The sequence below is a fragment of the Dipodomys spectabilis genome, unplaced genomic scaffold, assembly GCF_019054845.1.
Source record: "Dipodomys spectabilis isolate Male_0828 unplaced genomic scaffold, ASM1905484v1 ptg000125l, whole genome shotgun sequence".
NCBI lineage: Eukaryota > Metazoa > Chordata > Mammalia > Rodentia > Heteromyidae > Dipodomys > Dipodomys spectabilis.
Genome location: NW_024870802.1, coordinates 18,756,995 through 18,773,188, shown reverse-complemented (window position 1 = coordinate 18,773,188; position 16,194 = coordinate 18,756,995). Strand labels below are relative to the sequence as shown.

General features: G+C 44.1%; 1 protein-coding gene across 1 annotated transcript in view; it reads right to left on the bottom strand.

Moving 5' to 3' along the window:
* Myof (myoferlin) overlaps window positions 1-16,194 on the bottom strand; it is a 133,778-nt gene that overhangs the window by 102,289 nt on the left and 15,295 nt on the right. Inside the window, 3 exon segments of the mRNA XM_042689201.1 lie at window positions 7,818-7,834; window positions 7,836-7,910; window positions 12,526-12,581. Coding sequence (XP_042545135.1) covers window positions 7,818-7,834; window positions 7,836-7,910; window positions 12,526-12,581 — 148 coding nt within the window.

Genomic DNA, 16,194 nt, shown 5'->3' with positions numbered 1-16,194 from the left:
GCTCTCCGAAGAACAAAAGAGTCTTTTTTTTTTTTTTTTTTTTTTTGAGCTAATAAGCTACAGATGTGTATTACACTTCAGGAAAAATGAATTCCACTGCTTTTCCTTCCAGTCTATGGTTGGCATACAGTTCTGAGCTAGATCCCTATATGACATAGAACTCATTCTGAGGAATTGGAGCAACCTGATTGGAGGGATGGTCACTAATCAAGTTATTATGCAGGTGTGAGTTAAGAGCTTCCTTCTGTTTCTGGTTAAAGTAGACAGAATGTGGCTTGTTTAAAATAGGGAATGGAAACTATTCAGCCTGATGGAAGCTGAGGGCTGCATGCCTCTGTGGTGAGTAAGAGCTCTTGGCAGCTGAGTTCTCAGTGCTGAAGCAGGGCAGCTCACATACATCCAGTGGCCTCAGTGGTCTGTGCAGCCCAGGCATGGCCCACATGGATGACTGGGGGAGGGAGGGGTTCCTTCTAAAGGATGTTTAAGTGGGGCATGTGACCCAACACTTGTAATTCTAGCTACTTAGGAAGCTAAGATCTGCGAATCATAGTTCAAAGCCTGCCAGGGCAGAAAAGTTGGTGAACCTCTGATCTCCAATTAATCACCCAAAACAATGTCAAAGGTGTATGGCTCAAGTGGTAGAGTGCCAGTCTTGAGTGAAAAAGCTAAAGGACAGCTCTCAGGCTCTAATTCAAGCCCCGGGACAGGCACACAGGCACACAGGCACACAGGCACACAGGCACACTCACACACACACACACACACACACACACACACACACACACACTCACACTCACACACACAGAGAAAATGTGTTGGAGGCTTGGAAAATAAATCACATATGCCCTGTTTCTGCCTTTAGGGAGTGTGACAGTTTTAACTTGTCCCCCTCTGAGGGGAATTGCAATCCACAACTGGGCTAAGAACCAAACACATAAAAGAAACAAAACATGTTTCCAAGCTGCGTCTACTCCCATCCTAGCCATCCTTAGAAGCTTAGTGCTGTTTCCTGACTGGGCTTGTACCCTCGATTGCTTCTCCAAACTCATCTGTTCCCCTACTCTGCTACTCCTGGGGCTTGACAAGGAATTTTTGCTTAGCCAAACATTAGTGAGCCTCTAGAACCTTCTCTCAGTCAGATAGGGTACTCCTTGTGAAGTCCATGTATAGTAAAGAATCCTTTACTCAGCATTTCAAATTGGTCATTTGATATCTGATCAGATTCCTTGTCTTCTATCCAGCCTGCATGTGATTGTGATTGTGAAACCTGGCCTGTCTTCAGCAAGAATTCTGTTAGGTTGGTTTATCCAGAATCTCCTTAATTCCTGATGGTTCCCCTTAGGAATTTTCCACTCACTGATCCTCACCCTGCTTCTTGGCTGTCAGTTCCCACCCCCCATTTCTCACTCACAGCAAGACCCCACTGCAGTAGCTCCTCTGCCTAGGGCCATGGTGCTGATAAGGTATTCTGTACCATGCTTTAACAATGGCATCAAGGCTGGGCACTGGTGCTCACACCTGTAATCCTAGCTACTCAGGAGGCTGAGATCTGAGGATCTCGGTTCAAAGCCAGCCCTGTCAGGAAAGTCCATGAGACTCTTATCTCCAATAAACCAATAGAAAACCGGAAGTGGTGCTGTGGCTCAAGAGGTAGAGCACTTGCCTTGAGCTGAAGAGCACAGGGACAGTGCCCAGGCCCAGAGTTCAAGCCCCACAACCGACCAAAAACAAACAAACAAACAAAAAACAATGGCATCACTTTCTTTTTCCGTGTGTGTGTGTGTGTGTGTGTGTGTGTGTGTGTGTGTGTGTGTGTATGCCCATTCTGGGGGCTTGAACTTTAAGAACATGGAGTCAATTTATGTATGTGGAAATTATAGTCTGTAAGGATAGGTCACAGACCTAGAGAAAAATGTCAGAAACGCAAGAGAAAGACACCTTGTGAGGTCAGGAGCTTTAATTATCTTCTCATTGCTCTGTGGAGGGTGATCTTTTAGGACAGGAGTCTTTGTAACTTGTAAATAATTTTTCAGCTCATAGGACTATCCTCATTCACAACTATAATTCATTATTTCTTCATATAAACATTTATGAATTCCTACTATATGTCCAAAATGGCTCTGGGAGCTGGAGGTCCCAACTAGTAACAGAACCAAAATCTCAACTAATCTGGACCCCTGCTCATCACTCTTTACAAAAGAATTTGGGAACTTTCCTTCTGGATGTATCATTAGGGTATATGCATGATTCAGTAAAATAGAGGTCTTGCACAGAGACCTACATTGATTTGGATGCTTTTACTATCTGTGTTCTGCCTGCAAGGAGGGTGGGTAAGGCGGTGGTTATGCATGCGGGACAGGAAAAGAACACTACAAATGCAAATTCTTACAGAGATAATTATGGTCATTTTTAGTTCAGACACTGTAATTGTCATCTCTAGCAGCACAATTTGGAACTTCTGCATGTCTTCTTAGTTTCTGCTTAACATGATCAAGAACTTCTCTACCTAATTTTTTTTTTTTTTTTGGGTCCAGTCATGGGGCCTGAACTCTGGGCCTGGGCGCTGTCCCTCAGCTCTTCAGCTCAAGGCTAGTGCTCTACCATTTGAGCCACAGCACTACTTCTGGCTTTTTTCTTTTTGCTTATGTGGTGCTAAGGAATAGAACCTAGGGCCTCATGCATGCAAGGCAAGCACTCTACCACTGAGCCACCTTCCCAGCCCCTCTACCTAATTTTTTTGTGTGTACTTATTTTATTTTTTGGCAGCAGGGCTTGGATTCAGGGTCTCTCACACTTGCTCAGCTTTCTTACTCACAGCTGGTGCTCTACCACTTGAACCATGTGTCTAGCTTGTTTTTCCTCATTATTTTAGAGATGGAGTCATGAGCACATTTCTGACAGTGCTGTCTTGGAATCATAATCTTCGGATCTCAGCCTTCTGAGAAGCTTAAATTACAGGCCTGAGCCACCTGCACCAGCTTTCCTCTACCAGTTTCACCATCCAATAGGTAATTATTCTGGGTGCCACTGCTGGATCAGTTCCTGTGATGAGTAGAGCAGCCCCCACAGGACTAATATAAAATCCTCCTCCATGAATTCCGAGGTTTGTCCACGCTGGCTGGTGAGAACATAAAGTATGAGCCCCAAGGACTGTCCTGTTTTCTTTTCTTTTCTTTTTTTTTGGGGGGGGGGGGGGGTCTGGTCATGGGGCCTGAACTCTGGGCCTGGGCGCTGTACCTCGGCTCTTCAGTTCAAGGCTAGCGCTCGACCACTTAAGCCACAGCACCACTTCCGGCTTTTTTCTTATGTGGTGCTGAGGAATCGAACTCAGAGCCTCATGCATGCAAGGCAAGCGCTCTACCACTGAGCCACCTTCCCAGCCCCTGTCCTGTTTTCTTCTGAGTGCTCTATCCTCCACCAAATGCCTTCCTCATTGAACAGCACTTGGCTGGTTTCAAGGGGATGAGGTGCTCCTGTCTCTCTCTGTTCCTCTGCCTGTTTGTCTGTACAGTTCTCTCCTCTTCAGCCTCAAGACCCCTGAGCATCTCCAGACTCCCACCAGCGTCTCTCCCACTCTGGAAGAGAACTAGGAGCTGCCTGGAACCCACCTCCTGCACTGGGTTAAGGAAAGGAATCTCTCCATGCACTCAGCCAACATTCACCTGGCTTACCTCATCATTTATCTCCCTTTCCCAGGACCACTGTCCAGTGTGTCAATATCTGAAAATTACTGTTATCTGTGTTTTGTCTTGGTGTTTAGTTGTGTTGGCTGGCTGACTCCCACCCAGGCTTGCTGTGTGGCCTGTCTGAGGAAAAAGTAGAGCTGTCTTATCAGGTATCTGTGAGGATGAAAAAGGATAATGAATGCAAAGGGCTGCATATAGGCCTTGGCACCTCCTCCTCACGAAGGGATAGCCACTGTCCATCTGCAAAAGGAATGCTCATTCTCCAGCCACTGGGAAAAGCCTTCCACTCTGATATCTCTGAATGGACATCTAAAAACATCACTTCCTGTGTATCATGTGACCAAGAGGTTCCTCTGGCTTTTCTCTCAGCGTTATTCTGTCTGGATCACTGGCTATAGACCATAAAGTGAGCAAGATTGGCCCTTGAACCATGTAACTGGCTCCCACCACAGTGGGAGGGGCACTCTGTTGCCAGTGTGGTACATTCTGGGACCACCCTGTGGGATTCCTGGGTGGGACCACAGCACAAGCACCAACCAGGCCTTCTGGCACTGTTTGCAGACAGGCCCCAGAAGCCCAGCAGCAGACTTAAGAATGCATACTTGTGCAACCAGTCTCCATGGCAACCAGCAAGTCAGCAGACAGCACATTCCTTCACTTAAACTGGTAGCAAATCCCCCTGCCCCACCCTGCACTCCTACTCTGCCAAGCCTGCAGATCACTAAGGCCAAGAAGAAAACTGAGCCCCAATATACAAAGCTACAACATATTTTCAGACTAGTGTATTATTTTTACTATAAAATGTACAGGTGATGGGATAAAGGACAGGATGACAACGGTGCCTGGTAGATGATAGATAAAGGATACTGTTACCCAACCCTGCTCATTGCTGAGCTAAGGGTTAGCTTCCAAAGCAAGACAGCAAACAGAACTCATCTCTTTTGAAAAACAACTGTCCCATGGCTGGTGCTGGTGGCTCATGCATGTAATCTTAGCTACTCAGGAGGCTGAGATCTAACAATCTAAAAGCTTGAAGCCAGGCAAACCCATGAGATTCCTATCTCCAATTAACCAGTAAAAAGCCAGAAGTAGAGGTGTGGCTCAATTCGTAAAGCACCAGCCTCAAGCTAAAAAGCCAAGTGAGAGTAGATGACCATGAGTTTAAGGCCCAGTAACGACACACACACAAAAGGAAATATTAATGTAAGATGAACATGTACCCTGTACTAGATTTCTTTTACAGTTTGTCTAGCATATCAACTATGAAAGAAGAAAGAGAAAAACAAGCCAGGTGCTGGGGTTCATGCCTGTAATCCTAGCTACTCAGGAGGCTGAGATCTGAAGATCCTGGTTCAAAGCCAGCCCAGGCAGGAAAGTCCATGAGACTTCTATCTCCAAAAAATCACCAGAAAACCAGAAGTACTGCTGTGGCTCAACTGGTAGAGCACTTGCCTTGAGCCGAAGACTGCGGGACAGCGCCCAGGCCCAGAGTTCAAGCCCTATGACCCACCAAAAAAAAAAAAAAAGAAAGAGAAAAACAAGAAAGAAAATGGGTTATTATTAGCAACAGAGATTATTGAGCAGCCCTACATGTTTACATGTTTATCTGGAACTTTGAAATATAGGAAATAAAACTGTCCTCTGGGAGTTGAGGTGTGTGATAAGAATTCATACAAGGGGGGCTGGGAAGGTGGCTCAGTGGTAGAGCGCTTGCCTTGCATGCCTGAGGCCCTGGGTTCAATTCCTCAGCACCACATAAGCAAAAAGAAAAAAGCCGGAAGTGGCGCTGTGGCTCAAGTGGTAGAGCGTTAGCCTTGAGCTGAAGAGCTGAGAGACAGCGCCCAGGCCCAGAGTTCAAGCCCTACGACCGGACCCAAAAAAAAAAAAAAAAAGAATTCATACAAGGATTCAAAGCTGAGATGTAGGCCAAATGTCATGGTTCATGCCTATAATTCCTAGCCACTCAGGAAGTAGATACTGGGAGGATAGAGGTTTGAGACTGGGTTAAAAAAAAGTTTAGCAGGGGCTGGGAAGGTGGCTCAGTGGTAGAGCGCTTGCCTTGCATATATGAGGCCCTGGGTTAGATTCCTCAGCACCGCAAAAAGAAAAAAGCCGGAAGTGGCGCTGTGGCTCAAGTGGTAGAGCGCTAGCCTTGAGCTGAAGAGCTAAGGGACAGTGCCCAGACCCAGATTTCAGACCCCATGACAGGACCCCAAAAAAAAAAAAAAAAGTTTAGCAAGACTACCACAAACACAACTAAACTAAACTAAAGCAAGCCAGATGTGATGCTATATACCTGTGAGCTTAGCCATGGAGGGAGGCATGAAAAAATAACCTAAAGGAAAAAAAAAGATTAGGAGTATGGCTGCAGAAGTAGAGCACTCACTCACTTAGCAAGTGCAAGGCCCAGTTCAAACCCCCAGTACCGTTTCACCCTTTAGAAAAGGTGAGATACGCAAAGCTAAAAAGCTTAAAAATCTCCATTGGTTTTCAGCCTTAAGTGACTAGAAGCAGGACCTTCCAGAATGTACTTACAGAGTTTAAGGAAAATCTGCATCAGTCATAAGGGCCATTGGTCAGGGACAGAGCACAGAAGGATCACAGTACCCATCAAAGTATTGTTTGGGGGAAAATGTCTGTCAGAATCCAAGTCTGACACCATTAAATACAAGGCCCCAATCCCAATGACTATGTGGACTCTCTCATCTACTGTCCTAACCAAGATGCTGTTGACCTTTGAAGGGGTCAGCAGCAGTCCTCATGCTGAGAAAGGAACCAGGACTGTCCCAAGCAAATCAAGGCAAATGTCCACCCTACCCCAGATCATTTTTGTTCACCCCAAGTTATTGTTGTCACTGCAGCCTTCTGACTGTACCAAGTACTTGTGTTATGACAGCTATTCCTATTTTTATTTTTACTTTTTTGTGCCAGTCCTAGGGCATGAACTCAGGACCTGGGCGCTGTCCCATAGCTTCTTTGCTCAAGGCTAATTCTCTGCCAATTGAGCACACAGCTCCAATTCTGGTTCCCCCCCCCCCTTCTTTTTGGTAGTTTAGTGGAGATAAGAGTCTTATTAGACTTTCCTGTCTGGGCTTCCAATCATGATCCTCAGATCTCAGCCTTCTGAGCAGCTAGGATTGCAAGCAGGAGCCACCAACTTGTCTCCTAAACCTGATATTAATTAAATAGTACTTCTTATGAACAATAGCATCTTACCATCAAGGGCACAGAGTAATCTGGATTCACATGTGGTATGAATGGAAGGAAATTTCATGATCAGAAGGTAGCCATGTCCATCCATTAGGCAATTGATTTTCAGCAGAATAGCAAATATGCCCATTGGTTCCATTTCTCAGTCTCTTGAAAACTTGGCTAGTCCAAATAAGTAATCTAACATAGGGTTCTGAGTCTATAAGATCAAAGTCCAGCTCCAGGATTGGAGTGAACTTACTAAGGTTATATTCTGACTGGTGGAGACCTGTTTTGAGATGTTCCCCAGCTTTGCCCAGAGGACTGCTTTTACCATCACATGGGCACTTCCCAGACCCCTCCTCATGTGAAAAATGGAAGAGTTAATTAGGATTCTGGTTTGGGTTCAAATGGGTGAATGAGACATTAAAACGAAAGCAGGGATAGAAGTTGAACTTGAATAAGATGCCACAGGGATGTGTCTCAAGTAATAGGACATGTATAAGGTGCTGAGTCATCAAATTCATACATATAATATATATGGGCCACACATAATGAAAATTTACATATACATAAATAAATATATGTGTATATAATTTGTATATATAAATATGTATGTGGGCCACCACATAATAAAGGATTGTGACTGCATCCAATATAGTTAAATTTAGATAAACCACCAGAGGTAAGAAGGGACCATGGGCAGGTACAGGGTACATAGAAGGTACAGGGCTAGTAGTGATGGGCTCAGTGCCTGAAGCTTCATTGGGATACTATGGTCATTGGGTGGAGGAGAGAGCTGCTATTAATTAGTTGTATATGATGGGGTTTTATAGGCCACTGGAAGTGTATCATATGTTGTTAAAAAGATGTAATTTCAACAAAGTAAGTGATAATAAGATAATATGCAAAGTGAGAAAAAAACAGTCAAAAATAACTTACTTATTTTGTCCAATTGTCATCAAAATCTTTCACAACAATCCCAAGGGAAGATGAGAAGTCCAGTGGTATACCCCTCAGGTCAAACTCCAAAATCTGTTCACATAAAAGTTTATGGAGACAAAAGGGCAGTTAAAGACCAGGAAAATAATCAGACACCAGCCTGGCACATCAGGGCATACTTGTCAAGGTTAATCTTGAATTCATTCCCTTCTCTAGTTGGGGAGAAATGATTCAATTCTAAGGCCAGGTTGGCAGGAAAGCAAACCTGACTTTGAGAACATGCAGGCCACTTCCGGCTTCCCAGTTTCTAGGTTCTGTGGTTTTAGAAAAGTCACAAAACCTCTAACAGGGATTCAGAGACGCCCATGTTATGTGGTGAAAAAAACCGAATAAAATATGTCTGTAAAAAACACTTTCCTCAGTGTAACTTTTTACTTGGTTGCTCTCCTCCTCCTCCTCCCCTTCTTCCTCCCCTTCCTCCTCCCCTTCTTCCTCCCCCTCCTCCTCCCCCTCCTCCCCTTCTTCCTCCCCCTCCTCCTCCCCCTCTTCCTCCTCCTCCTCTCCTCCTCCTCCTTCTTCTTCTTCTTCTTCTTCCTCTACCTCTACCTTCTCCTTCTCCTTCTCCATCCTCTCCTTTTTTTCTCCAGTCATGGGGCTTGAACTCAGAACCTAGGCACTGTTCCTGAGCTTCTTTTGCTCAAGGCTAGCACACTACCACTTGAGCCACAGCACTACTTCCATCTTTTTCTGTGTATGAACCCAGGGCTTCATACATGCTAGGCAAGCACTCTACACAACCCAGCTGCTCTTCTTAATCATACTACTTTTAAATAAAAATGAATAATTCATGAAAACACTTTCTAAAATGCAGGCCTTTTATGAGTTGGGATATGGCCAAGGCTATGGTCAGCTGATCTTGAATTGCAATCATTGAATTCCAATGATAAATGAAAAAGAGAAGGAAAAGACAGACAGACAGACAGAAGGTAGGAAGGAAGTGATGGGAATCTGCTTTGTTCTCTTAACTCAATATTGCTCCCACAGCTTGGCCCACTGACTATCCTTCCCCCAGCGGATCTTCCTGAATTTCTGCAGTCCAGAATCTTAATCCCACTCCCCCCTCTCAGGTGATAGGCACCTGAGATGGAGCAGGAGACTGGTCCAAACAATATGCTCCTGGAGCGAGACCATAAACTAGCAAAACTCTTTGACCATTACCCTACGTAAGCCCTTTCACCCCTGCTGCCATTATACTAGGCAGGGCCTCGTGTCTCCTGACTATCCTCAGGTCACCATGTGATGACCCTCTTCAACTTTCCATTAAAGTCAGACTGGTCTATTGAGGTTGTTTTCTGCTCTTTCTTTATTCTAATACCCTCTTGATTCAGTTTCCATGACAAATGGTGCCAAAAATAACTCAGTATCCTAACAGGAAGGAAAGAAGGAGGGAGGGTGAGAGGGAGAAGGGAAAGAAGTAATGGAGGAAGGAGGGGATGAAGGAGACAGGGAGGAAAGAGGGAAGGAGGGAGAAAGATGGAGGAGAGGAGAGGAAAGAGAGGGGCTAAGGAAAAAAAATCAACATAATACCACTGATGCCTTTGATTGATTGGGTATTGACTAATTTAAGTAAATTGAACAACGTTCTGGGCTTGCTGGTGTTGGGTTTGGAATGGAGAGACTTGTCTACTAGCTCGTGTTAGAACAATCCCAGTGGTAGAGATGACATTTCTTCTGGATTTGTTTTTAGTTATGAAATGGCAATTGATAAATTACTTGATAGACACATTTGCAATCTGAGACAAGAAGGAGGGTGACAACATGGTGGGCTGGCTATGTGATGTTCTGAGAAGACATGTTAGCTCACATGACACCTCTCTAGTGCTCACAGGGACTGTGACCTGAAGAGATAAACAGGCATAAGTGCACTTGTTCTTGCTTTCATTCGTGGAGACCTGTGTGAGGTGCTAGGAGACCTGGGACCAGCCAGCAGGCCTCTGGTTCTGTGCTGAGTTCCAATGAAATCAAATAGAGAAGGACTCCCACCAGCAGGAGCAACAGTGCTTTCCAAAGAGGCATAGAGAAACTTTCCACCAGCTTGCCTTTGTTGCTAAGATGTAGCTCTTTAGAGAGACAAACTAGTAGAAAGGAAAGGATTAGCAATGGGTAGAGAGGAAGTCCTCTCAGAAATGACTTGGGGAAAACAAGGAAATGTATCACTACTTTTGTCCTGAGAGTTTTGATCCAGCTTTGGAAACAAACAATGAGACCAATCATAATTTTTTAACCAGTCAGAGTAGGAAAATCCTACTCAATGGGAAGCATAAAATTGCTACATACCTAGAGGATAATCAACACTGAACCACTTATAAAACAGATGCACAGTAAGAGAAGGTAAGTGAGTTACATATTATCCCTTCCCTTGAATATTACACAGTCATGAACATTATTATTATTTTTGTTGTTGGTCATGGAACTTGAACTCTGGGCCTGGGCACTGTCCCTCAGCAGTTCAGCTCAAGGCAAGCACTCTACCACTTGAGCCACAGCGCCACTTTTGGTTTTCTGGTGGTTAATTGGAGATCAGAGTCTCACAGATTTTTCTGCCCAGGCTGGCTTTGAACCATGATCCTTAGATCTCAGCCTCCTGAGTAGCTAAGATTACAGGTGTGAGCCACCAGTACCCAGCTGAACATTACTTTTAAAAATTTAAAAATTAATTTACTTTATTGTTATTATAAAGGTGATATATAGAGGGATTATAATTATACGAGTCAGGTAATAAGTACATTTCCTTTCATACAGTGTCTTCTATTCCTTTTCTCTCTCCCTGTCTCTCCCTCCAGTCTCCACCCAAGAGTTGGATAGTTCACTTCCTTCACTATTCAGTGAGTTCCACTGCTGTACTTCTTCACCCTTTTTCCCTGAGTTCTGTACTCTCCTCCCCCTCCCCCCCCCCCCGCCTCAAAGATATACACTTGAATAAACCACACATAAAGAAGACAGAATCAAAAAATAAAGTTTTATAAAAAGATCTCTTGTTTCCATACCTTAGACTTCATTTATATATATATTATTTTATGTAACTATGAAGAGGCACATAAGCATTGGGGCCTTTGTGTTTCTCTCCAAAGAGTATCCTTTTTTGGTCTGTGTATATCTAGAATCCTGTATAATTTATCATATCCCAGTGTCATTTAGATCATATTTCTGCATCTCAGAGAGAACATGTGCTGTTTGTCTCTCTGAGCTTGGCTTACCTCGCTTAACATGATTGTTCTAGTTCCATCCATTTCCCTGCAAATGACATTATTTTATTCTTTCTAATGGCTGTGTAAAATTACTTTGTGTATAGGTACCCACATTGTGGTACCTCATCTATTGTACTCATCTATTGTGGGGCATCTAGGCTGTTCCTATGTCTTGGGGTTTGTGAATAGTGCAGCAAAATGAATGTGGATGTGCAGGTGTCTTTATCATGTTCTGGCTCATAAGGATGAACATTACTTTTGAATTGAATGACATGAGCATATGTTGAGAATATTGTAGTAAAAATTTAGTATAGGGGACTGGGAATGTGGCTTAGTGGTAGAGTGCTTGCCTAGCGCGCATGAAGACCTGGGTTCAATTCCTCAGCATCACATAAACAGAAAAAGCCAGAAGTGGCGCTGTGGCTCAAGTGGGTAGAGTGCTAGACTTAAAAAACATTAGGGACAGTGTTCAGGGCCCTGAGTTCAAGCCCCAGGACTGGTGAGGAAAAAACGGTAGTATAGCAAATTGTACTCAGCAAATGATTTTATTTTGAATTTCAGACATGATGTTTTATTAAATATAATTGTTCAGAAAATACTGATAGACATAGATGTTAACTGGTTGCTTCTTTTTTCCCCCCCAGTGGCACTTGGAATTGAACTCAAGGCTTCACACTTGGTAGGCCAAACACACTACCATTTGAGCTACACTCCAGTTGCTTCCAAAGAGTTATATCATTACAACTTTTGTATTACTTTTATAATACTTTGACATTTTTTTGCTGCTTTTTCCATATTAAGGATTGAATTCAGGACATCACACTTGCTAAGCAAGTGCTCTACCACTTCAACCACATTTTTAGTCCTTTTGCTTTTATTTTTCAGACTGGGTGTGCACTAACTTTGCCGGAGCCAGCCTCAAATCATGATCCTCCCGCCTTGGCCTTCCAATTAGTTGGAATTACAGGCATGTGCCACCACAACCCCCACCAAGTTTTCAAATTTTCTACAGTAAGGATACATCATAACTTAAAATCAATACTAAATACCATTACTCAGCTAGTTGCACAAAATATCACAGGCATGTTTTTATTTCTGGAACTTTCCTTCTTGGACTAAGGAGATGATCTAATTCATCCTCCTCCTTGTGGTACAGATGTGGCCCAGACATGCCAAGACAATGTATGGAGTTCACACAGCAACCTCGGCTCACCTCAGAGTCAAGCTAGAACTGAACCTTCCTTACTCCTGACTAGGCTTGGCTTACTAAATCACTGCTGTGCTAAGATGGGCCAGGAGCTGTCACTGAATTGCTCTGCTCTCTTGAGAACATAAGGAGAGACAGAAAGGGTATGAGATGAGAGGTAGATTTTCCTTGCAAAGGAAAAGAATTGACCTCTGACCCAAGGAGGGGACATCCAAGTAGAGCTAAAGCAAAACTGACAAAACACCCAACGCACCTCATTCCACACAGGGTTGAGTTCATTATCCACCTTCTTTGTTTTCTTTTTCTCATCTGTAAGTAAAAAACAAGACACAGAGTTAAAGAGCCTGTCACATACATTTATTCCTTCAAAGAACATAAACTGAGAGTCTACTGTGTGCCACATTTCCACAGTCAACTACCTGCCTGTAGAGACTACTGCATCAGTTTCCAAAGGGAATGTCATTTGTTTGGCCTAAAACATTTTTTTCCATCTCCAGATCTCCAAGGAATTAGGAGATTCGGGGATTCAAAATAACAGAAGCGAAGCAGCTGCGCAGTGGTGGCTCATGTCTGTAATCCTAGCTATTCAGGAGGCTGAGATCTGAGGATCTCAGTCCAAAGCCAGCCAGGGAAGGAAAGTCTGAGACGCTTAGTTCCAATTAACCACCAAAAAACTGAACTGTGGCTCAAGTGGTAGAGCACCAGCCTTGAGTGAAAAAGCTAAGGACAGCGCCCATGCCTCTTCCAAAGGGCCTTACTCTTACAAGGCAATTAGTAGAGAACACTTCTTAAAAAATTATCTTTAACTAGTTGTACAAGAGAGGTGTCATTTAACCAAGCAGTATATAAATACAACACATCTTGATCTGTGTCACCCCTTTCAACAATCTCATCCCCTTTCAACCCACCCTTCTTTATATTTCTTAATTTTGTGGAATATACAATGAATTCTTCACTGCATTCTGCTCCCTCCCTTCCTTCACTATCTACCCCTACCCTTTTGCCCCCCCCCCCCCCCCCCCCCGCTTAATAGTAGCCATTTCTTGGTGCTTATTTGATTGGGCTTTGACTTAGTCCTTCTAAAAAATTGCATTCTTTGAACTCTCCAGAGCTTCTGTTATAAACTCAGTTCATTCATGTGGAACTGCTTGCTTACCACCCAGTGTATTTACTTATAGATTTATAGGCACATTCTTTCTACCACTAATGAAAGAAACCAGGACACATTTTAGAGCTAGTGGAGAATTGGGGGTTTTCTTTACACCTGGTAACATCACTTCTGATGACCTAATGTCCTTCTTCTACAGCAGTAAACACCTAAATCCAGGGTTTCGGGTCCTCTTAGAGCAAAGTCCAAAGAGCAGAAGTTTCTCAGGTCTCTGTTCTCAAATATTTATGAAAATGAAAACTAAGTTTTGAGTACCACATGCTTTGTAAGCATTGGCTCATCTTGGACACAGAGTGGATTCGTGTCGCCATCTCTCTTCCACAGCTAAGGTGATGGAGAAGTTAAATAACATACTGTCAGTCTCCTGGTCAGTAGGTGGCAGGACTGAAGTGGGAAGCAAGGCCCTGCCATGCCAAGAGCCATCCCAAGTCTCAGCTTTGGCTTCTGCTCTGCTACTGTGGAATGTGGGAAGGGGTGGGTTGTTGTTGTGTTGTTGTTGTTGTTGTGTGTGCTGGTACTGGAGCTTGAACTCAGGGCCTCATACTTTCGATTCATTTTGTTTGTTTTTTCATTGTTGTTTTATTTTTCTCAACAAGACGAGTGCTCTACTACTTGAGCCACACTCCACTCTGGCTTTTTGCTGGTTAACTAGACATAGGAGTCTTTTGGATTTGTCTGCCCCAGCTGAACATTAATCCTGAGTAGCATGAGCTACCACGGGTGCCGGGCTGGTGGTGGGTTTTATGCAGCTGAATGTCACACGGCTTCAGCTCAGCACACAGCTGGCCTTGAGCCTGGTCACCTCATTCTTCCAAGACCTCAGCATAGCATGGCGGTGAGTCAGGCCCCTCCCTCTGCTAACCATTAAATTTTCCACTTGAGTGGGCAAGGCATAGTCCAACTGGCTTCCCTGCTATGAGTCCTTCTTGGAAGAAGTGAAACCAGGGGTTAATAACTGGCATCTCAGTGTACAAGACATTATGTTGAAAAACGAACTTTACAACTTTGGTGGAGGGGAGGGTGCGGGGGGGGGGGGGGGGTTGGGAAAGGGAAACAAAGGAGAAGGCAACAATGCTTGATAAGAAATGTACTCATTACCTTGCCCATGTCATTGTAACCCCTCTGTATGGTATTTTCACAATAAAAAAAAAAAAAAAACGCATCTCGGGCCAAGAGACCTCATGGCTCTGCCCACAGAAAAGGCCACTCAGAGAGTTCCTCCACAAACATTAATCAGCTCCTTCATGCTTCCATCCTACCAACGCTGAAGTGTCATTTGGCAGGAATTGAGGGGACCCCGGGGAGATAGCTATGTCACTAGCAATTGACACTGAAAACACTTCAGTGCAGTGCCAGTGGCTCCTGTCTGAAATCCTAGCAACTCAGGAGGCTAAGATCTGAGGACCCTGGTTTAAAACCCAGCCTGGGCAGGAAAATCAGCGAGACTCTTATCTCTAATTAACCACAATCCAGAATTGGCTCAAGTAAGAGAGGAAAAAGAAATAAGCAGGATTGCCAGGCCCTGAGTTCAAAGCCCCAGTGCCCCAGTGGGTGCTTTGGGAGCAGGGAAGACATAGGTCCTGCCTGGGGACATTGCACTGCCCAACTGGCTAGAACTAAGCAGGGTGATAGGCAGCAGATGATGGTCTCACTGTGCTGAAGCCTTGAATACCAAACTGAGTGTTGTTTAGCTGACAGAAGTTACTGGAGTAGGGTAACAGGGTAGCAAAAACTTTAGGACTTCGGCAGGTTCACAATCCAATGAAGAAAACCAAGTTTCCCAACAACTCTCCCCATACATGTTCCTGAATACATGATCCAGTTGTGTGTCAGTAATCAAAGGAGGCAGTAGAAGCTCTCTGACCACAGACAGACCGGGAGGGGTTACCCAAACAGAGGCTGCTATGAACTCTAGGTTATGGGGTGCTTGATGGTGGTGCTACAGCATTGTCCTCCAGGGGGCGCTCACAGCAGTGCTAAACCTTTACACTGGTCATTCTATTCTCCAACTCACCTGTGCTCACCTATAAGGTGACAATCGCCAGCTTGCAAATAAACACAGAAAACCCAGAACTTTTAGGTAACTTGCCCTGGAGGAAGTCAGAGCTAGGAGGAAGCCCTTTAACAAGGTCTAGTCTGCCTCCAAGCCTTACCGGGAACCCCTTGCTAATAAGGAAAACAATATGGAAAAAGGAAGTTGCTGGCATTAGCTCCTCTATCTACCCTCCCCCCAACCCCCTGCCTTTTTTGGAGAAATCCAGCTCAGTCTCTTGCAGGGAGTAAACTGATTTGTATTTAAACTTGAACGCATTACATGTCAGCCAAAAAAAAAAAGGAAAAAGAAAAAGAAAAGAAAGTAGATAAATTATTTTCTTATCAGCAACCACAGATATTTAGATTATTCAATTGTTTGATTTTTACCTCTTTTTGAAAAAAAAAATAAGAGGTCAAAGTGGCAGGCACAAAACATCAAATTAAATTACAGGAAACTCCCAATCCTTTGTTCACATCACCCCCCCCCCCCCTCCACCACCACCACGACCTCCCCCTCCCCCCTTGGTTAGGATGCTGCTGCTTCTAATGAAAATGAACTGAAGGCTTTTATAAGTGACTCAACACCAAAATCCACTCTGAACCACAAGTGAAGGAATTCTTTCCTGTTTCCTCATAAGCTACGCCTGCCTCTCCCTCAGTCCTGTGAAGGTCATCTCAGCAATCATTTAACCTAATGCCAACCTCAGGTCCTTAGCTGGT